Source organism: Lepus europaeus, chromosome 19, assembly GCF_033115175.1.
Source record: "Lepus europaeus isolate LE1 chromosome 19, mLepTim1.pri, whole genome shotgun sequence".
NCBI classification, from domain to species: Eukaryota; Metazoa; Chordata; class Mammalia; order Lagomorpha; family Leporidae; genus Lepus; species Lepus europaeus.
In genome coordinates this window covers 58,422,666-58,443,847 of record NC_084845.1, presented here as the reverse complement: position 1 = coordinate 58,443,847, position 21,182 = coordinate 58,422,666, and the positions used below count along the sequence as shown (strand labels likewise).

At 52.3% G+C, this 21,182-nt stretch overlaps 1 protein-coding gene across 1 annotated transcript in view; it reads right to left on the bottom strand.

Moving 5' to 3' along the window:
* Positions 1–21,182, bottom strand: part of PKD1L3 (polycystin 1 like 3, transient receptor potential channel interacting) — an 81,501-nt gene that overhangs the window by 4,873 nt on the left and 55,446 nt on the right. The window contains exons 20-26 of the mRNA XM_062176036.1: positions 20,928–21,162; positions 14,311–14,410; positions 11,239–11,379; positions 9,560–9,778; positions 3,819–4,122; positions 3,166–3,299; positions 993–1,117 (exon numbers count right to left, since the gene is read on the bottom strand). Of these exons, the coding sequence (XP_062032020.1) occupies positions 993–1,117; positions 3,166–3,299; positions 3,819–4,122; positions 9,560–9,778; positions 11,239–11,379; positions 14,311–14,410; positions 20,928–21,162 (1,258 nt within the window). The remainder of the gene's footprint in view (positions 1–992; positions 1,118–3,165; positions 3,300–3,818; positions 4,123–9,559; positions 9,779–11,238; positions 11,380–14,310; positions 14,411–20,927; positions 21,163–21,182) is intronic.

Here is a 21,182-nt window from a genome sequence, read left to right as displayed (position 1 = left end):
CCCAAGCACTTGCGCCATCTTCCACTGCTTTCCCAGGCACGTTAGCAGGGAGCTGAGTCAGAAGTGGAGCAGCTGGGACTTGAACCGATGGATGTCAGTGTTATAGGTAGTGGCTTTACCCACTACTCCATAACAGGCCCCAGAACTTAATTCTTGAAACTGGTTTTCCACAAGCCAGGGCTGTCACTGTGGGGTAGCAGGTAAAGTTGCTACCTGTAACACGGGTATTGGGCATAGGTTCAAGTTCTAGCTGCCTCACTTAGGATCCAGCTCTCTGCTAATGCGCTTGGGAAAGGCAGTAGAAGATAGCCCAAGTGTTTGGGCCCTTGTACCCATGTGGGAGACCCAGATGAAGCTCTGGGCTCCTGGCTTTGGTCTGGCCCAGCCCTGGCTGTTGCTACCATTTGGGTAATGAACCAGTGGATAGAAGATCCATCTGTCTGTCTCCTCCTAACTCTGTCTTTCAAATAAATAAATCTTTTTTTTTAAACTTTAATGTCTGCTTTTTAAAAAAAGATTTATTTATTTACTTGAAAGTCAGAGTTATACAGAGAGGGAATGAGAGGCAGAGAGAGAGCAAGAGAGATAGTGAGCGAGAGCGGTCTTCCATTGCTGGTTCACTCCTCAAATGGCCACAATGGCGGGAACTGCGCCAACCTGAAGCCAGGAGCCAGGAGCCTCCTCCGGATCTCCCGTGCAGGTGCAGGGACCAAGGCCTTGGGCCAGCTTCCACCACTTTCCCAGGCCAGCTGGATCGGAAGTGGAGCAGCTGGGACTCTACCTGGCACCCGTGTGGGATGCCAGCACTCCAGGCAGTGGCCTCACCTGCTACACCACAGCGCTGGCCCCAATAAATAAATAAATCTTAAAAAAAAAAAAAAAGTGGAGCAGCCGGAGCTTGAATTGGCACTCGTATGGGCTACTGCTGTCACAGGTGGTGGTCTAACCCACTGCGCCAGCACAGCAACCTGCATCTCGCAAGGTCAACTCACCTGTACGAAGGCATAGTAACAGACCAGCAGATAATAGACGACCTGGGAGATGATAGCCCAGCCAAGACCCTCCTGCGTCTGCGGGGAAGGCAGGCTGTCCACTCTCACAGAGCCGAGTAAAGCCCCTGAGAATTACAAAACGACACTTGGAGGCGGGAGTCTTTAAAACGTTTGCCCTCTTCAGACTTCTGCCTGTGACTCCCCATCCCCCATCATCATGTCGTCTCTCCGTGCCACGCAGCGTTTCCTTGGTGACCACTGCATGCATACAAAAACGCTCAGAGACAGTCCAACTCCACTAAAGCCAGGAGAGCATCCCGGCTGGTACAGGTGTTGCCGAGTTGGAACGGCCGTGAGGTCGGTCTTGCGCGCCACGAGCTCATGAACGCTAAGGTGTATGTGTGAGGAACTTCAGAGTCCACCTGGGAGGACGTGGGAATGTCCTCTCTAAGGTCAGGAAAAGTCTTGGGAGCATCGACTTCCCATGAAGCCCCACAGCACTGGCACTAAGGTGTCCCCCTGGAGGGAGGAGGGACATCCAGAAACAGGAGTCCCTCCTCCATGCGTATCTCCCGCTCGAATCTTTGGTAGTTAGCAACGCTCAGAACCCTGCGGAGAGCCTCAGGCTGCCCCCTGCTTCACTCAGAAGACAGACAGGAGGTGCAGGTGCTGGGCACAGCAGTTAGGCCGCTGCTTGCGATGCCAGCGTTCCGTATAAAATGAGTGCCTGGGTTTCTGTCTCCACCTCGCTCTTGGTTCCAGCCTCCTGCGAATGCCCACCCCGGGAGCAGTGGTGACAGCTCAAGTATCTGGGTCCTTGCCACCCAGGTGGGAGACCAGGAATGCATTCCGGGCTCCTGGTGTGGGCCTAGCCTAGCCCTGGCTATCACAGGCATTTGGGGAGTAAATTGGCAATAGGATATCTGTGTATCTGTGTGTGTGTGTGCGCACATGCACGTGTACCATTCAAGTAATTTTTTTTTTTAAAAGAAATAAGACTAGGAGGAATGGGCATTTACTTTAGCAGTTGATATGCCCGTGTCCCACGTTGCTGTGCCTGGATTCAAGTCCCAGCTCCAACTCCTGATCCAGCTGCCTGCTAACCCAGAGCCTGGGAGGCAGTGCTGACGGCTCAGTGACCGGATCCCCGCCACCCCCATGCAAGTCCCAGACTGTGTTCTCATCCCCTGGCGTTGGCCTGGTCCAGCCCTGGCTGGTGTGGGCTCTGGGGGCGTGGACCAGCAGATGGCAGCTCTCTCTGCCTCTTAAAATAAGTACATAGGAACAGGGGCAGGAGAAGCTGTGCACTCTCGGCAGGTCTGCGGGACGTAACACCGGCCGCTCAGCGGGAGGACGCTGGGGAGAGACTCGGGCGAGAGCACAGACAGGCAGCAGGATTAGGACAGATTCCCTCTGGGGGCAGTGCACGTACCAGTGGCCTTCCAGCTCCTTACAAACGCCGCTGCAATAACAGTGACGGGGCACAATAACCTAAAGGTGAAGGAGAAATAGGAGGAAAGAGAAAGCTGTGTGTGCGCAGTAGTGATGTGTGTGGTGCAGGAAAGCTACATCCTCACAGAAACAGGCTGTCTAAACTCACCCTAGGGAATCATGAATTGATCGTTTCTAAATTCCAAGAGAACCACGTAAAAAACTCAAAGTGGTTGCTTTTGTGCTGTTAGGATCTGGTGGAGATGAACAGAGGGGTTCTGGGTTTTTACTTGTACCATTGGCTTTAAAAACATTTTTAAATATTATTTGACAGAGAGAGAGAATCTTCCATCCACTGGTTCACTTCCCAAATCCACAAGTCAGGGTTGGCCAGGCCAGAGCTAAGCCAGGAACTGCATCTGGGTCTCCTGCGTGGGTGGCAGGGACCCAAGTACTTGGACCATCATCTGCTGCCTCCCAAGGTGTGCATTAGCAGGAAGCTGGACTAGAAGCGGAGCGAGGACTCAAACTGGGAGCTTTAACATGGGACGTGGGCTCCCCAAGTGGCAGCTGAAGTGCTGTGGCAAATGCCCATCTTGTAACTACTTGACTTTTAGGATTCTATGCAATAACGTTAACGCACCTTTCCGTAAGTGGTCTAAGAGAAAGAACGTGGGCCTCCTCCCAGGATGCTCAGGTCCAGGAGGAGGAAGGGGAGAAGAGGAGGGACAGGCTTTCATACCCACATCACTGGACTCCAAAGTCAAGGTCACCACACAGAACAGGTTCACATTCGCATTAAAGGCCACAAACTCCACAGAGAGGACCTTCGTGCACCGGTCCAGCCAGCGCTGCTGTTCAAGGTGCTGTAGGACCCTGGGGAGAAGGGGCGAGGACACACAGCTGCTTTCCACGTCCACACGGCGCCGGAGGGCAGACCCCGGCACGTACAGGAGCTCCACGTCCTGGTCTAGCTTTCCTATAAACCTCCGCCGACTGCTCGTGCCCAAGCTTACACTGGTGTCAGCTTGCATGTCAGCGTGGTAGACTACACAAATGAAAGTGCTCACAAGAGCATTCACACCAGGGGTCAGCGTTCAGGAAAACTCATTCGGGGCTTAAGGTCTAAGACAGAGTGAGTCTGCTAGATCAACCACTTCCATGGGAAATATTAACGGCCACTCAGCCAGCTACTCGGTGAGGAGAGGCAGAAGCAGCGTCAAGGTCGCTTACTTGGCTGCCATGGTGGTTTTTGGACAATTCCTTGCTGTAAGTTTAAGTGAAGAGATCTTTAGGATCTGGACTCGGCATTCATATGCTGACGGGCGCCGAGTTCCCACGCATCGTAGAGAAGCAAGCGCTGGGCCCTGCTGCCCAGGGCTCGGGCTGGCTCACCTGGCTGCAGTTCTGGAGTTGCTTCCCAGCCTCACGACATAGCCGCCTTCCGAGTAAGCAGCAAACTCCCCCTGGATGGGAGAGCCGCGCTGGGCCTCCTCGCCCCGGTGGTGCCACGTGCCCTCCGGCTTTGTGATGTTGGCATCAGGGGGCCCCCAGTGAACGCCACAGTTCCAGGTGTCCTCCCAGGGCTGCTGCAATGGCGTCCCCCATTCCTGGGGAGAGGCTGCAGCCGGGAAGGGAACGCGGATCTGACGGAGGAGGACCGTGCCCAAGAGGAAGCAGTTCCCGTCGGTGATAAACCCTGGTGAGAGAGCGAGGGCAGCACGTGACATCCACCGCAAGATAAAGCAGCAACATAAAGATGCACACGACTGTGTTCAGTTTTATTTATTGAGAAGGCAGAGTGTCAGAGAGAGGGACAGAGAAAGATCTGCCACTTGCTGGTTCACTCTCCAAAACCAGTGCTCTGATATGGCGTGCCAGTGGCAGCTTGACCCACTGCGCCACAACACTGACCCTCCATGTCACCATTTGAAAAAAATATTTTTTGACAGGTAGAGTTATAAACAGTGAGAGAGAGAGACAGAGAGAAAAGTCTTCCTTCCGTTGGGTCACTTCCCAAATGGCCACCATGGCCGGTGCTGCGCCAATCTGAAGCCAGGAGCCAGGTGCTTCTCCTGGTCTCCCATGCGGGTGCAGGGCCTAAGCACTTGGGCCATCCTCCACTGCACTCCCGGGCCACAGCAGAGAGCTGGACTGGAAGAGGAGCAACCGGGACTAGAACCAGGCGCCCATATGGGATGCCAGCACCACAGACGGAGGATTAACCAAGTGAGCCATGGTGCCGGGCCCCATTTAAAAATTTTTTAAATAAGTGCAAGCTGGAGGGGCTGGTGCTGTGGCATAGCAGGTAAAGCCGCCGCCTGCAGTGCCAGCATCCCATATGGGCACTGGTTCAAGTCCCAGCTGCTCCACTTATGATCCAGCTCTCTGCTGTGGTCTGGGAAAGCAGTAGAAGATGGCTCAGGTGCTTGGGCCCCTGCACCCATGTGGGAGACCCAGAAAAATCTCCTGGCTTCTGACTTAGGATCGGCCAGCTTTGGCTATTGTGGCCATTTGGGGAGTGAACCAGCAGATAGAAGACCTCTCTACCTCTCTCTCTCTCTCTCTGCCTTCTGTAACTCTGCCTTTCAAGTGAAAAATGAGCAAGTATTTTATGATAAATGAATGTATACACAATAAAATTAAAATGGTTCGTAGTGAAAATTATTTTCTTTGAAGTTGTACTAGAAAAATCTGTCTCAGTAATTCAGAAAAAAGAACAGAAAATTAAGCCACTGTCTGAAGCGCTGGCATCGCCTGTGGGCGCTGGTTCAATTCCCAGCTGCTCAACTTCCAGTCCAGCTCTCCGCTATGGCCTGGGAAAGCAGTAGATGATGGCCCAAGTCCTTGGGCCCCTACACCCATGTGGGAGACTAGGAAGAAGCTCCTGGCTTCTGGCATTGGCCTAGCCCAACCTGGTCATATGGTCATTTGAGGAGTGAACCAGACCTCTCTCTCTGTAACTCTGCCTTTCAAATAAATAATTTTTTTTTTAAAAAAAGCTAATACAATTGGATAGGAAAAACAAATGAGGTCTAAAAAATTAAACAAGGAAGTGAAGCTTTCACCATTTGTAAATGATATCTGTAGAGGAATTAAGAGAATCCACTGAAAAACTGTTACCTACAAAAAGATAACTCAGCAAAGTGGCAGGTACTAAATAAATCAAAATCAGCAGCCTTCATGTAGTCACACAATATTTACGTGGAAGGTATAGACAAAAAAAAGTCATTTATAATACCAACATAAAGGAGAAAACACATCTTCAAGAGACGTGCAGAGGGTGCATGATGAACAATTCTGAATATTACTAAGGCAGACGAAGGAAGATGAGAACAAGTAGGCAACAATACTGACTCCAGATAAGAAGGAACGATGTAAATGTATCAGCTCCGCAAATTCATCTTTGTAAGTTCTCAGTCGGCATCCATACACATTCCTAAATCTGTATTACACCTGTATAGGCTCTTCATAGATTAAAAAAACTTCCGCAAGACTGGAAAACAAAACCAAGCTGCCCAGTGAAAAAAAATAGGCAAAGAATACAGACTTGCACCATCCATTCAGTCACTTTGTTGCAGCCAACATGTACGGAGTCCCCACACGTGCTAGGTCTTGTTCTAGGTACCAGGAACGCAGCCTTGCCTGCAGACAGCTCGTGCTGGGGAGTGACAGGAAGTGAGCAAGGGATATTCAGGCAGTGAGAAACGATATTCAGGCAGTGAGCTGGACAGAGTGTGTTTTGTGGGGAGGCAGCAGGGCTGTGCCTTTAGGTAGGGTGATGAGACAGATCCTCTGAGCAGGTGGCATAGGACAGGCCCTAACACACATCACGCAGACACCGACCGGGGAGCAGCAAGCTCAGGGCCCTGGGGCGGGAGCGCGCTCCACATGTTTGCAAAAACACAGAGGAGCAGGCGGCGCAGCTGGGTGGATGAGGGTTGGAGGAGGAAGGCAGGCGGGGCAGAGGGAGCTGGGAGCGGCTGTGCAGGCCCTGGCAGCCTTAGAGGATTTGGGATTTTATTCTAAGTGGTTTTGAGCGGAGAAGGAACACAGATTCACGTCTTAAAGATATGAGGAAGGTGGAAGGAAGAGTGGCAAGGGCAGGCGCGTCTGCTGGCTGGGAGGTGAAAGTGGTGCCCAGGCTTAGGTTTTTTTTTTATTTTTGACAGGCAGAGTGGACAGTGAGAGAGAGAGAGAGACAGAGAGAAAGGTCTTCCTTTTCCGTTGGTTCACCCTCCAATGGCCGCCACAGCCAGTGTGCTGTGACCAGCGCACCGCGCTGATCTGAAGCCAGGAGCCAGATGCTTCTCCTGGTCTCCCATGCGGGTGTAGGACCCAAGCACTTGGGCCATCCTCCACTGCACTCCCGGGCCACAGCAGAGAGCTGGCCTGGAAGAGGGACAACTGGGACAGAATCCATCGCCCCAACCGGGACTAGAACCCAGTGTGCTGGTGCAGCAGGCGGAGGATTAACCTAGTGAGCCGCGGCACTGGCCACCTGAGCTTAATTTTAGCTTCCATTTCTCTCCTGAGTGTGGCTGCACTGCCCTCTGACTATTTCAGAAAATTGCCTGAAAACAGAGATCTTCCCTGAGCTGCCGGGGACATGGGAAGACGCTCTTACATCTTGCTAATAGGAGAGTTTCTTGGTAAAAATAACCAGGAAAAGCACTTTGGAAATATTTTTTCTAAATTAAAAATTTATGCATACTTGGCCCTAGCAAGTCTTTTCCAAGGTATTTACTTTCAGGTCTATTTGCACATATGGGATGTTAAGTATGCATAAGGATATGGATGGTGGGATTGTTTTAAGAACAGAAGAGTGGAAATGATCCAGGGGTCTGTCAGTAGGAAGTGGTGAGGTCAACCGTGGGGCATACATACGATGCAAGGTCACACAGCAGAGGAATGAAGCTTACGAGCGGCGGATGGAACAGTCCCCAGACAAACTGAGCAAAGCAAAAGGCATGACCATGTGTGCTGCCACTGGCTGGCAAATGTATTTCCAATGGGGCTAGTGCTGTGGCTCAGTAGGTTAATCCTCCGCCTGCAGCGTCAGCATCCCATATGGGTGCTGGTTCTAGTCTCAGCTGCTTCTCTTCCAATGCAGCTCTCTGCTATGGCCTGGGAAAGCAGTAGAAGATGGCCCAAGTGCATGGGAGACCTGGAAGAAGCTCCTGGCTCCTTGCTTCCAATCAGCCCAGCTCCAGCCATTGCAGCCATTTGGGGAGTGAACCAGTGGATAGAAGACCTCTCTATCTGCCTCTGCCTCTCTAATCCAGCCTTTCAAATACATAAAATAAAATCTTTAAAAAAGCATATATTTCCAAGTGCACAGATTACTTCTGAAATACCAGGTGTTAGTGCCTCTGGGGAGGAGAGAAGGGGCACTTGGGACAAGGCTGTACATTTGCATTTTCTCCACGTTCATATTCTGATTTAACACAAGTCTCAACGTGGGGAAAGAAAGAAAGGTGAGGATGCTGGAGAATCTGCAGGAGACTTGGTGGCAGCTGCTGAAGGACCCGGGTTCTGCAGGAGGCACAAAGGCAGGAGTGACCGAGTGCTCCAAGATGGACTTACTTTGCCCTTCCTCTTTTTTAAAAATTTATTTGGCAGGTAGAGTTATAGACAGTGAGAGAGACACAGAGAGAAAGGTCCTCCTTCCGTTGGTTCACTCCCCAAATGGCCGCCATGGCCGGTGCTGTGCCGATCCAAAGCCAGGAGCCAGGTGCTGCCTCCTGGTCTCCCATGGGGTGCAGGGCCCAAGCACTTGGGCCACCCTCTCCTGCCTTCCTGGGCCACAGCAGAGAGCTGGCCTGGGATTAGAACCCGGTGTGGCCGGCGCCGTGGCTTAACAGGCTAATCCTCCGCCTTGTGGTGCCGGCACACCGGGTTCTAGTCCCGGTTGGGGCGCTGGATTCTATCCCGGTTGCCCCTCTTCCAGGCCAGCTCTCTGCTATGGCCCGGGAAGGCAGTGGAGGATGGCCCAGGTGCTTGTGCCCTGCACCCGCATGGGAGACCAGGAGAAGCACCTGGCTCCTGGCTTCGGATCAGCGAGATGTGCCGGCTGCAGCGGCCATTGGAGGGTGAACCAACGGCAAAAAGGAAGACCTTTCTCTCTGTCTCTCTCTCTCTCTCACTATCCACTCTGCCTGTCAAAAAAAAAAAAAAAAAAAGGAAGAATCTTCCTCCTGGTTCACTCTCCAAATGCCTGCAGGGCTCGGCTGAAGCCAGCAGGTGCGAACTCCGCCTGGGTCTCCCACGTGGGTGGCAGGGCCAGCCTCTGGGTCATCCCCTCCTGCCTCTCGGGGCGCAGAGTAGCCAGGTTGCAAACCCAGACACTTTGATACAGGCTTCCCAAGTGCTGGCTGAACCCTCTGTGCCGCAGCACCTGCCCCAGGAAAGAACTTCTTTAGCATTTTTCAGCAGCGGTCAAGGCAAAGCACCCTCCCTCCTCCTCGGGGGGTTCTCGGCACAAACTGGGCCCCATCCATCATTTCACACAGCCCCGGGCGGGTTCCCAGCTCACTCTCAGTGTCCAGGCGGGTTGGTGGAGATGGACTGGATACCCACGCAGGGAAGGCTCTGCGTACGCAGCTCTGAACCCAGCAAAGACTGCACCCCAGGCCAGCAGCCGGTCCCTGGCGCTGCGCTCCTGGGCTCGGCTGAGTCCAGCAGTCTTTGTGGTTAATCTGTGCTGTCCTCCTTATCGGTCGACCTCCTGTGAGGCTCACTAGTGGCAACCAGCTCTTGTGGGCCCGATCACACTTGAGTGAGCGGACGGAAGCTGTAGCGACTTAGAGGCAGCACAGGGAGTGGACCCCAGGTGCCCACAAAGCTGTGGCCGTATCCACCCACTGGAGGGTGGGCGTCGTGGCGAAGCTGGAAAAGCCACTGCTCGAGACGCCTGCATCCCACATCGTCGTGCCTGGTCTGCGTCCCGGCTCTGCAGTAGGGATGGGAGAGACCTGGATGGAGTTCCCAGCTCCTGGCTTCAGTCTGGCTGTGGTGGGCATTCAGAGAGTGAACCAGCAGGTGGAAAACCCGTGTCGCCCTCTCTCTGCCAATGAATGAATGAATGAACAAATCTTAAAGAAAAACAAGCGCTTGTTCCTGTGAGTACTTCTCGCTCTCGTGCGGCTGGCCCAGGCGGGAATCCTCACCTGTGTAATTCCCATACAGGTTAGGCAGGAGGCTGTGCCTGGCCCAGGGGTAGAAATCTTCCAGAAGCTTGATTTCCGAGAAGCGGTGAGAAAAGCTCTTGCGGACGGCCCGATGGAGGTAAAATCGGTTGGAATTCTTCCCTGAGTAGATGGTGCTCAGCAGTAGGCCAAGGAAGAGGATTTGCACTGGTTCAGGACAGGGAAACACAACGGAACTTGTGTGGTGAGCTCACCTCTGTAACCTTTGTCTCCATTCTCCCTAAACCCATGGCGTCTTGCAGCTCAAAAACAGCCAAAAATTGGCATTTTCATGAGGATGGTTCAAAAAGTTCACACAAAAAAAGTTGTTTTTTTTTTTTTTTTTTGACAGAGTTAGACAGTGAGAGAGACAGAGAGAAAGGTCTTCCTTTTCCATTGGTTCACCCCCTAAGTGGCCACCACGGCCGGCGCACCATGCTGATCCGAAGCCAGGAGCCAGGCACTTCTCCTGGTCTCCATGCGGGTGCAGGGCCCAAGTACTTGGGCCATCCTCCACTGTACTCCTGGGTCACAGCAGAGGTGGCCTGGAAGAGGGCAACCGGGACAGAATCCGGCACCCTGACCGGGACCAGAACCCGGGGTGCCAGCGCCGCAGGCGGAGGATTAGCCTAGTGAGCCATGGCGCCAGCCAATATGTGTTCTCTTTAATTCCATTTCCCACAAGCTTCTCTCGAGCTCCCTTGTCTATATTATTCCTTCCCAGAATTTTTCTGCCACTAACCAAAACTTTTACTTTAAATAAGATACTTCTCTGTCTCTCCTTCTCCCGTGCCACTTTTTTTCAGATAAAATCTTCCAAAAAATTACACAAATCGATGCCCACCCCCTAAAAAATTATGCTTTAGTTCTCACGCCCTTGCTGTCTCACCTGACTGCGCTCACAAGAAGAAAAGTCACTACAGAAACAGAACTTGGCCGGCGCCGCGGCTCACTAGGCTAATCCTCCGCCTTGTGGTGCCGGCACACCAGGTTCTAGTCCGGTCGGGGCTCCAGATTCTGTCCCAGTTGCCCCTCTCCCAGTCCAGCTCTCTGCTGTGGCTTGGGAAGGCAGTGGAGGATGGCCCAAGTGCTTGGGTCCTGCACCCCATGGGAGACCAGGAGAAGCACCTGGCTCCTGCCTTCGGATCAGCGCGGTGTGCTGGCTGCGGCGGCCATTGGAGAGTGAACCAATGGCAAAGGAAGACCTTTCTCTCTGTCTGTCTCTCTCACTGTCCACTCTGCCTGTCAAAAAAAAAAAAAAAAAGAAAAAAAAAAAGAAACAGAACTTGTCATCTCAGGGCCAGGGGATCCCGCACCGCACCGGAGGTGTTGAGACCCAGCACTGACAGCCACCGTTTGCCAGTCTTTTCATTTGCCCTCCACCCCTTGAGGCACGTACACCAAATACTGTCACCGCTTCTGCAGGCCGAGACAGGGACTCAACCACGCAAAGAAATCTGGAGGCCAAGTTCAGGATTCTGCGTGCCACACACCGCCTTGCTCACGGGACTTCCAAATGTCATGGGGTGAAGGTTTTGAAAGACACTGATATTTCCTTCTCTCCCTTTTCCACCCTCTCCCTGGAAAACGTGGGGCCACATGGGCCTGCAGCCATTGCCCCTCCATACCCACGATGTCCCCGGTCAGCTTGAAGAGCTTCTTTTCCTTTACAGCTCCTGTGGGGGGCTTGGCCGCGCTGTGTATGGCTGGGGCTCTGTAAATGGGGTTGTTCTGATCTCTCGAACCAGGTGGCGAGGAAGAACATTTTGCTGTCAAAAAGTCAAGTGCAGTTCACAGAAACGTTATGTTTCGTCAGGTGGTCATTTACCAAGCTTCCTGACTGTCTCCTGGGAGCACGGTGGAAGAAACACTGAAGAAACCAAGAACAAGGCTACTTCAGGGCTGCCTCTCAAACCCAGGTGAAGGACTTGTTTTCAAAACATGTCCACCCGCCGGGGACCAGCATTACACACAACACAGCAAAACTGAGTTACAAGAAAAACAAAAACAGAAATGTAGAATCTAAGCCCCATTTTGAAAACTAGGTTCCACAGGCATGAAATTAGTCTGTCAGATTATCCCAAAATCTTCGAGATGCTTCCTCTCAGTTTCCGGATGTACCCTGCACTAGACACAGACAGCGCCAGCCAGGGACCTGCACAGTGGAGCACGGTCCTGCGGCAGCACTTCTCAAACTTAATGTATGTCGGCATCACCTGGGGATTTTTGTTGAGTGTGGATTCTGGGGTGAGACACACAATTCTGCATTTCTGATAACTCCAGGGGATAATTCCTGTGTGCAATTTGAAAAAAACTACGCAGCCAGTGCCGCGGCTCACTAGGCTAATCCTCCGCCTGCAGCGCCGGCACCCCAGGTTCTGGTCCCGGTCGGGGCGCCGGATTCTGTCCCGGTTGTCCTTCTTCCAGGCCAGCTCTCTGCTGTGGACCGGGAGGGCAGTGGAGGATGGCCCAAGTGCTTGGGCCCTGCACCTGCATGGGAGACCAGGAGAAGCACCTGGCTCCTGGCTTCAGATCGGTGTGACGCACCGGCCGCAGCACGCTGGCCGTGGCGGCCACTTAGGGGGTGAACCAGTGGAGGAGGGAGGACTTTTCTCTCTCTCTGTCTCTGTCTCTCTGTCTCTAACTCTGCCAAAAAATTTAAAAAAGGAAAAAACTATGCATATATTTCAAATTTTTATTTGCACAGAAATAAAGTTACCCCTTAATTCTATCTTTCTAGAACTTCATGAAGCCTGCTGGTTAGTAACCGCCCACCTGTGACCCATTTCATCCCCACTCCATGCTTCATCCTCCATTCCTCTCACAGAGGGGCCCTGTCCTTTTTATCCTATCTTAAAATATACATATTTTGGCCGGCGCCGCGGCTCACTAGGCTAATCCTCCGCCTCGCGGCGCCGGCACATCGGGTTCTCGTCCCGGTTGGGGCACCGATCCTGTCCCGGTTGCCCCTCTTCCAGGCCAGCTCTCTGCTGTGGCCAGGGAGTGCAGTGGAGGATGGCCCAAGCGCTTGGGCCCTGCACCCCATGGGAGACCAGGAGAAGCCCCTGGCTCCTGCCATTGGAACAGCGCGGTGCGCTGGGCGCAGTGCGCCAGCCACGGCGGCCATTGGAGGGTGAACCAACGGCAAAGGAAGACCTTTCTCTCTCTCTCTCTCTCACTGTCCACTCTGCCTGTCAAAAATTTAAAAAAATATATATATACATATTTTTTGCTTTTTAAAATTTTTTCATCTTATTTGAAAGAGATCGAGAGAGCAAGGAATCTTCTACCCACGATTCACTCTCCAAATGCCTGCAACAGTCAAGGCTGGGCCAGGCCAGGCTGAAACCAGGCACCTGAACTCCACCTGGATCTCCCATGCGGGTGGCAGGGGCCCAGGTACCTGAACCATCACTGCTTTCTCCTAGGGCTTTAGCAGGAGGCTGGCATCGGAAGAGGAGCCAGGCTGTTTGGCACGGGATACGGGATTTAACTGTTGTGCCAAATATCCACCACTACTTTGTTTGAAATGCACAGACACAAAGAGAGGCGGAGAGATGGAGAGAGAGGACAGAGACACACGGATGGAAGCATCCCCTGGTTCACTCCCCAGATGCTCACAACAGCAGAGGCTGGGCCAGGCTGAAGCCAGGAGCTGGAGCTCAAGCTGGTCCTCCCTCATGGGTGGCAGGGAACCATGCACTTGAGTCATTACCTGCTGTACCTATGGATGCACATTAGTGGGAAGCTGGAATCGGGCGCAGTGCTGGGACTCAAACCCAGGCTCTCTCCCACGGGATGTAGACATTCTAAGTGGCACCGGAACTGCTGTTCCAAACCTCCACCCCTCAATGGATTCCTATTTCATACGTAAATATATAGGGGATATTGATATGCATCTGCTTGTCAAGACACGCATTGTTTTACAGCATTAAAACACGTATGTGGGGCCGCTGCTTGGTCTAGCCGTTCAGATGCCTGCCTCAGCGTGCCCGGGCCTGCGTCCTGGCTCCACTCCAGACTCCAGCTTCCTGCTAGGGTGCACCCTGGGAGGCAGTGGTGAGAATTCAGCTGGTTGGGTTCCTGCCACCCATGCGAGAGCCCAGAAATGAGTTCCTGGCTCCCAGTTTCTGCTTCCTAGCCACTGCGGGCATTTGGGGGAGTGAACCAGTGGAAGGGGACTTGTGCCCTCTGTAACTCTCAAGTAGAAAAATTAAAATAATTGTACTAATTTTTCTGCCACTCCTTTTTTGGCCCAACACTGTGCTAGTGAGGTTCAAAGGCTCTATGAGTAGCTCTAGTCGGTTGTTTGTAGGTCAGGCTCCCTTAGGCTGGGGAGAAGAGATGAATTTAGGATTGCTCTACCATGTTCAGAGGGTGGTAATGGCACTGGTGGTGATGAGGGAGCACCTTCACGACGAGGATTTGTGAGGCGGGTCAACACTCCATTCTAACCCGAGACACCTGCAGGTATCCAGAGCCTGAGAACGGAACCCAGGGCTCAGCAGAGATGCAGAAGGCGCTCCAGACACAGGGGAGGGCTGGAGAATGGAGAGGAAGAGGGGATGCAGGAAGGACCACTGATTAGCCATGGGTGGAGCAGCAGAGACAGGCTCTCTGAGCAGATAAAGGCACCGAGCCAGGCTGGATGCCACCTCGCGATCGGCTCTTGGCAGAAGCACAGTCAGAACGAGACTTACCAGTGAGTGCCAGGATCCTCCTCATCTGTTGTTCCCTCTCTCTGCTGAGCCATGGTATCCTCTTCATGAGCAGTGAGAACATGAAGGTGAGGATGACCACCTGCATGGGAAAGTCACGGGACAGCCGCGTGAGTCCCAGCAGACCTATGAGACGGTGAAGGTGCTGATTAACAGCGAACTTCAATTATGCGGCCTTTGTTTGCACGGGAAAACTGAATGAACTGTGAAGCTATCTCATCGCACAGGGATGTGGAAGTCTAAGCAATGTCAATGCCAATATCTTGCCTGCGGTTCTTTTTAAAAAATATTTATATTTATTTGAAAGGCAGAGTTAAGGATAAAAAGAGGGAGAAACAGAGAGAGACCTTTCATCTGCTGGTTCGCTCCCCAAAGGGCCACAACAGTCAGGGCTGTGCCAGGAGCCTGGAGCTTCATCCAGGTCTCCCACAGGGGTGCAGGGGCCCAGGAACTTGGGCCGTTTTCCCTGCTTTCCCAGGTGCATCAGCAGGGAACTGGATCAGAAGTGCAGCAGCTGGGTCTCCAACTGGCCCCCTTACACAATGCTAGAATTGCAGGCAGCTTTACTTGCTACACCACAAAGCCGGCCCTTTGCCTATAGTTGTTTTAAAAAAAACAGGCAGAGTGGATAGTGAGAGAGAGAGAGAGACAGAGAGAAAGGTCTTCCTTTGCTGTTGGTTCACCCTCCAACGGCCGCCGTGGCCGGCACACCGCGCTGATCCGAAGGCAGGAGCCAGGTGCTTCTCTTGGTCTCCCATGGGCAAGCACTTGGGCCATCCTCCACTGCCTTCCCGGGCCATAGCAGAGAGCTGGCCTGGAAGAGGGGCAACTGGAATAGAATCCGGTGCCCCGCGGCCGGCGCCGCGGCTCACTAGGCTAATCCTCCGCCTTGCGGCGCCGGCACACCGGGTTCTAGTCCCGGTCAGGGCACCGGATTCTGTCCCGGTTGCCCCTCTTCCAGGCCAGCTCTCTGCTGTGGCCAGGGAGTGCAGTGGAGGATGGCCCAAGTTCTTGGGTCCTGCACCCCATGGGAAACCAGGATAAGCCCCTGGCTCCTGCCATCGGATCAGCGCGGTGCGCTGGCCGCAGCGCGCCAACCGCGGCGGCCATTGGAGGGTGAACCAACGGCAAAAAGGAAGACCTTTCTCTCTGTCTCTCTCTCTCACTGTCCACTCTGCCTGTCAAAAAAAAAAAAAAAAAAAAAAAAAAAGAAAGAACCTTCTCTGTCTCTCTCACTGTCCACTCTGCCTGTCCAAAAAAAAAAAAAAAAAAAAGAATCCGGTGCCCCGATCGGAACTAGAACCTGGTGTGCCGGCACCGCTAGGCGGAGGATTAGCCTGTTGAGCCACGGTGCTGGCTTTGCCTATAGTTCTTAATCTGGATGATGAGAAAAAGCATTAAGAGACTCAGGTTGATTTAGGTTCAGTAATCTATCTTTGGAAGATATCTGATAGTTAGACCTGTTTATATTTATTTTCAATATTTTATTTATTTTGCGAGGCAGAGTTGCAGACAGAGAGAGAGAGAGGCAGAGGCAGAGGCAGAGAGGTCTTCTATCCTCTGGTTCACTCCCCTAATGGCTGCAGTGGCCGGAGCTGGGCCAATCTGAAGCCAAGAGCTCCTTCCGGGTCTCCCACATGGGTGCATGGGCACAAGCACTTGGGCCATCTTCCACTGCTTTCCCAGGCCATAGCAGAGAGCTGGATTGGAAAAGCAGCACCTGGGACTCGAACCAGCACCCATATGGGATGCTGGTGTCACAGGCGGGGTGTCACTAGGCCACAGTGGTGGCTTCTATTATTTTAAAATTTATTAATTTTAAAAAGGAGAGAGAGGGAGAGGAAGGGAGAGAAGAAGGGAGGGAGGGAGAGAAAGCATTCTCTAGATCCTTGCAACAGCCAGGGCTGGGCCAGGATAAAGCCAGGAAGCCAGGAACTCCAGCAGTTGGCAAGGACCCAATGACTTGAGCTATTACCTACTGCCTCCCATAATGCATATTAGCAGGAAGCCAGATCAGAAGACTTGAACTAGGCCTTCCAGTGTGGGATGTAGGCATCCCAAGTAGCACCTCTCTCTCTCGGTTTATTTGAGAGGCAGAGTTACCGACAGAGAGAGGGAGAGACAAAGAAGTTTTCCATCCTCTGGTTCACTCTCTCAATGCCTGCAATGGCCGGAACTGGGCCGATCTGAAGCCAGGAGCCAGGAGCTTCTTCCAGGTCTCCTACATGGGTGCAGGGACCCAAGCACTTGGGCCATCTTTGACTGCTTTTCCAGGCCATAAGCAGAGAGCTGGGTCATAAGAGGAACTAGCGCTCATACTGGATGCTTGCACCGCAGGCACAGGCTAAGCCCACTATGCCAGAGCGCCAGCCTCAGTGCTTGACTTTTTTGAAGTCTCAAGATCTCAAGGTTCGGCCTGCGCCGCGGCTCACTTGGCTAATCCTCCGCCTGTGGTGCTGGCACCCCGGGTTCTGGTCCCGGTTGGGGTGCCGGATTCTGTCCCAGTTACTTCTCTCCCAGTCCAGCTCTCTGCTGTGGCCCGGGAAGGCAGTGGAGGATGGCCCAAGTGCTTGGGCCCTGCACCCCATGGGAGACCAGGAGAAGCACCTGGCTCCTGGCTTCGGATCGGCATAGCGCTGGCTGTAGTAGCCACTTGGGGAGTGAACCAATGGCAAAAGGAAGACCTTTCTCTCTCTCTCTCTCTCTCTCACTGTCTAACTCTGCCTGTCAAAAAAAAAGATCTCAAGGTTTATCAGAAGAAGTCATCGAAGTTTAGAGTTGAGCGAGACCCCAAGTATCTGTAGGGGAGACAGTATCTCTTACCCTCAGATTTCCAGGGAAGAAGGAAAGTTCTATCCCAGGGCTCAGGAAGGGTGGGGGTGATGTTTCGACTGCTGCATTTCCCTCTCCCCATTATCCTGCCAGCAAGAATCCTGGCAGGTGATCTGGCCACCTGCCGTCTCCAGGACCTGCTTGCCCACAGCGTGGTCCTTTCTGTTCTGGGCCTCCCACGGGTGGGCACAGTGAGCCAGGGTCACGCTCAGTGCCTACACCGGGGTTTGCTGCCCTTCTCTCTGCCCCTGCTTTTGGAATGTGACGCGTTTGAGACTGCAGCATTCCGGGAGGCTGCTCTGCACACCTTACAGCGCCCTCTAGTGGATCATCCTCAGAATTAGACTTGACTGTGGATCCAACCAAATGCTCCATTTAGTGACGTCAGCATCTAGGCCAATACTTTGGTTTCCATTTCTTCTGTACCTATTTTTATACTTTTCTCCAACTTTTTTTAAACTGAATACATTTATCACAAAAATCGTGAACAAGCGAAAAAAATCAAACTAGAAATACAGTATACTCTCACCATAGGTTTTTTTTTTTAAAGCCTTAAAATTTAGGGTCCATCCCTTGACCTTAGTTAGCATACCTGGAATAGCTTTTGACATCATTTGTTTTTCTGTAACTCTGTTAGCAGTTGTTCCTTATTCCACGATCTGGCTGTCTCCCCTCAGTGTCTGAACACTGGGTATTTGAGTTGCTGCAATTCTCACTCCTGATTGTCCTCAGGGTACCTCTTTAGAAATAACATTTCTCCAGCAGGAGGAGAAGACCTTGAAGGCTTCTGATATTTATTGTCAGATTTTCTGCACTAGCAGAGTATCTGTTTCCTTCACATCACCCTGTACTGACACTGTGTCACTGTGTTTTTCTAACCACTACCCCTCCTTTAAATTTTTTTTTTTTTTGAAAGAGTCACAGAGAGCAGGGAAGAGACAGACAGGTCTTCCATCCACTGGATCCCTAAGGGCGAGGGACTCAACGTCATCTCTCCATGTGCTCCCCCTCTTTTTTTCTGTTGTGAGTGTGGAGTGTCCTTGTTTTTTTTTTTTTTAAATTTATTTATTTGAAAGTCAGAATTATACAAAGAGAGAAGGAGAGGCAGAGAGAGAGAGAGAGAGAGAGAGAGAGAGAGAGAGAGAGAGAGAGAGGTCTTCCATCCACAGGTTCACTCCCCAGTTGGCCACAACAGCCGGAGCTGGGCCGATCCTAAGTCAGAAGCCAGGAGCTACTTCAGGTCTCCCACATGGGTGCAGGGACCCAAGGACTTGAGCCATCTTCCACTGCTTTCCCAGGCCATAGCAGAGAGCTGGATGGGAAGTGGAGCAGCCGGGACTCAAACCAGTGCCCATATGGGATGTCGGCATTGCAGGCAGCGGCTTAACCTGCTACGCCACAGCTCTGGCCCCGGAGTGTCCTTTGTATATTGAGGATGCAAATGACTCATTTATTTCCTTGCTAGGGGCTGGCATTGTGTCGTAGTGGGTAACACTGTAGCCTGTGATGCTGGCATCCCATAAGGGTGCTGGTTCGAGTCCTGGCTGCTCCACTTCTAATCCAGCTTCCTGCTAATGAGCCTGGGAAAAGCAATAGAGGATGGCCCAAGTCCTGGGACCCCTGAACCCACGTGGGAGATGCAGATGAAGCTCCTGACTCCTGGCTTCAGCCTGGCCCAGCCTTGTCTGTTGTGGCCATTTGGGGAGTGAACCCACACACTTTCTCTCCCTCCTTCTCTATATAATTCTGCCTTTCAAACAAATAAGCAGTCTTAAAAAAACCAACTGTTTAACAAAGTGATGAAGATTTTTCTCCTGTTATGATCTGAGTTTTATAGTTTCACATTAGTTATGAGTTAATTTTTTGCTTGATATTTTCCTATTAAATTTTTCAAACACAGAAAAGTTGGAAGATTCATGAGTTAACATTTAGCCACACTTGTTTTTTTTTCCCCTGAACATTTAAAATAAGAGACACGAGGCAGCAGTCCTCTGCAGGGACAGCGCTGTGACAGCCCACACATGACTGCAGAAGGCACAAACAAACCGTGCCAAGGGATCTAGACGACCGACAGGGAAAAATGCGTTTGTTCTCGGACACAGATTTTTGCCAAAACAGTAACAACTGCTATTGTTGGTTATAAATGTGTAAGAAAAAAATAAAATTCATAAGCGTTTCGGTCCACGGTAATTTAAAACAGTAGAGACATAGGAGCTCCGGTGGTTTCCTTCTGAAAAGCTTGCCCCGAGCAGTCTGAGCTGTGTCCTGCCTCCGGCCACGTGGGGTGATCAGCTTCCCGGGGGCTGCACGCTGCCCCCATTGCCGCCCAGCAGCTCCGCGGCTTCCTCCCACGCAGGCTTTCCTACACGCTGCACTGGCGCAGGTCAGGTGGGCGTCAGGGACCTCATTTCCCTGCCTGCCTGCAGGCGCCGCAGGCAAAGGAGAGCTGCTGCAACCCCCACCCCCACCCCCCCGGAACAGCTGTTTCTTCAGCATTTCTGGTTGCTTTCTACTCAGATTTCATTCCCAGGGACACTTTTCAGTTTTTTGTTGCATGTTGGTCTTTCTTGGCCAACACAGTTATCCGTTTTTTCATTTGTTTTTGGAAAATGCCACAGGAGTTTATCCCTGGGAGATGAGACAACGTAACCACACACTTTGCTGTCTGCACATAAACTGGGCGACAGCTGGGGTGGCTGCTTGGTGCAGTGGGGGATGCACGCATCCCATACCCGAATGTCCGGTTTCCAGTCTGGCTCTGCGTCTCATCCAGCTTCCTGGTGCTGTGCACCCTGGGAGAGGCTAGTCACCTGGCAGGTGGATGGATTCCTGTCATTGGATAGGGGGAACCCAATGGAGTTTCTGGCTCCCGGCTTTGGCCTGGCCCAGCCCCAGCTGCTGCAAGACATTTAAGGGGGTAAACCAGGGGATCGAAGATCTTTCTGTGTCCATCTGTCTTTCAAGTAAATAAAACATTTAAAGAGTAATTTAAAAGACTGGCTAGCAGGTGAGTGTCCACCTGCAGATGGAGCAGCAGCGGGGCTGGTCACTCATCATGATGCACACCTGTTATTTATGGGGACCCTCAGGGTTAACGTGGCACAGCAGGCGGGCTCCAACTGCACTGCTGGGAAACGGGTGTTTAACTCAGCCGCGGGGACCGAGAGCCCTGCCACAGTGCACAGCAAGGACTTCGCATGTTCAACCACGCAGCGGGACGTTCTCATACCATCTGCAAACTTTAGGACAGCGTCAAAAACTTCCTAGGATAATTTCCCATCCACCGGTTTGCTCCCCCAACGCCTACAACAGCCAGGGCCAGGCCAGGCCAAAACCGGGAGTCCAGAACTTCATCTGGGTCTTCCGTGTCGATGGCAGGGGCCCAGGCACCCGAGTCATCCTCTGCTGCCTCCCAGAATGCATCAGCAGGAAGCTAGATGGGAAGCAGAGGAGCTGGGACTTGAACCCAGGCACTCTGACAAAAGCAATGGGCACCCCAACACATGGCCTAACCTTCTGTTTCACAGCTTTCTGCCCTGTTTGTTTGTTTGTTTTTTAATTTTAAGCTGTTCTGCTATTCTCCAGTCCTTTTCGGCTACACTTCCTTCTACTGAAGTTCTTGCGAGTTACTCTACAACACACACATCCCTAACAAACGGCACTCTACCGATTTCTCTGTCACTTTGTCAAAGCCACGAGGCTCCTTGGATTGGCACCCAGGGGTTCAGTGCCCAGAGCTCCCTGCAGAGTTAACATTTCTCACGTACCTTTATGGGCTGGCTGATGAAGATGTTCTGAAGCACTGATAGTATCATGGAAACGAGCCAGCTGGTGGCCTGGTCTGTGTTCAAGTCCAAGCTATAAAGTGCGGTGAAAAAGGCAGAAGCCAGGCTGATGACGCACAGAAGGATCCAGCAGCTGAAAGGTAACCATCTGTGCCAGCCCTTCGCCAGGGGCCTCCTCCACTCTCCTGGGCTCAGGATGGGGAAACACGTCACCTCCCTGCAGAGCAAAGGCTAAGC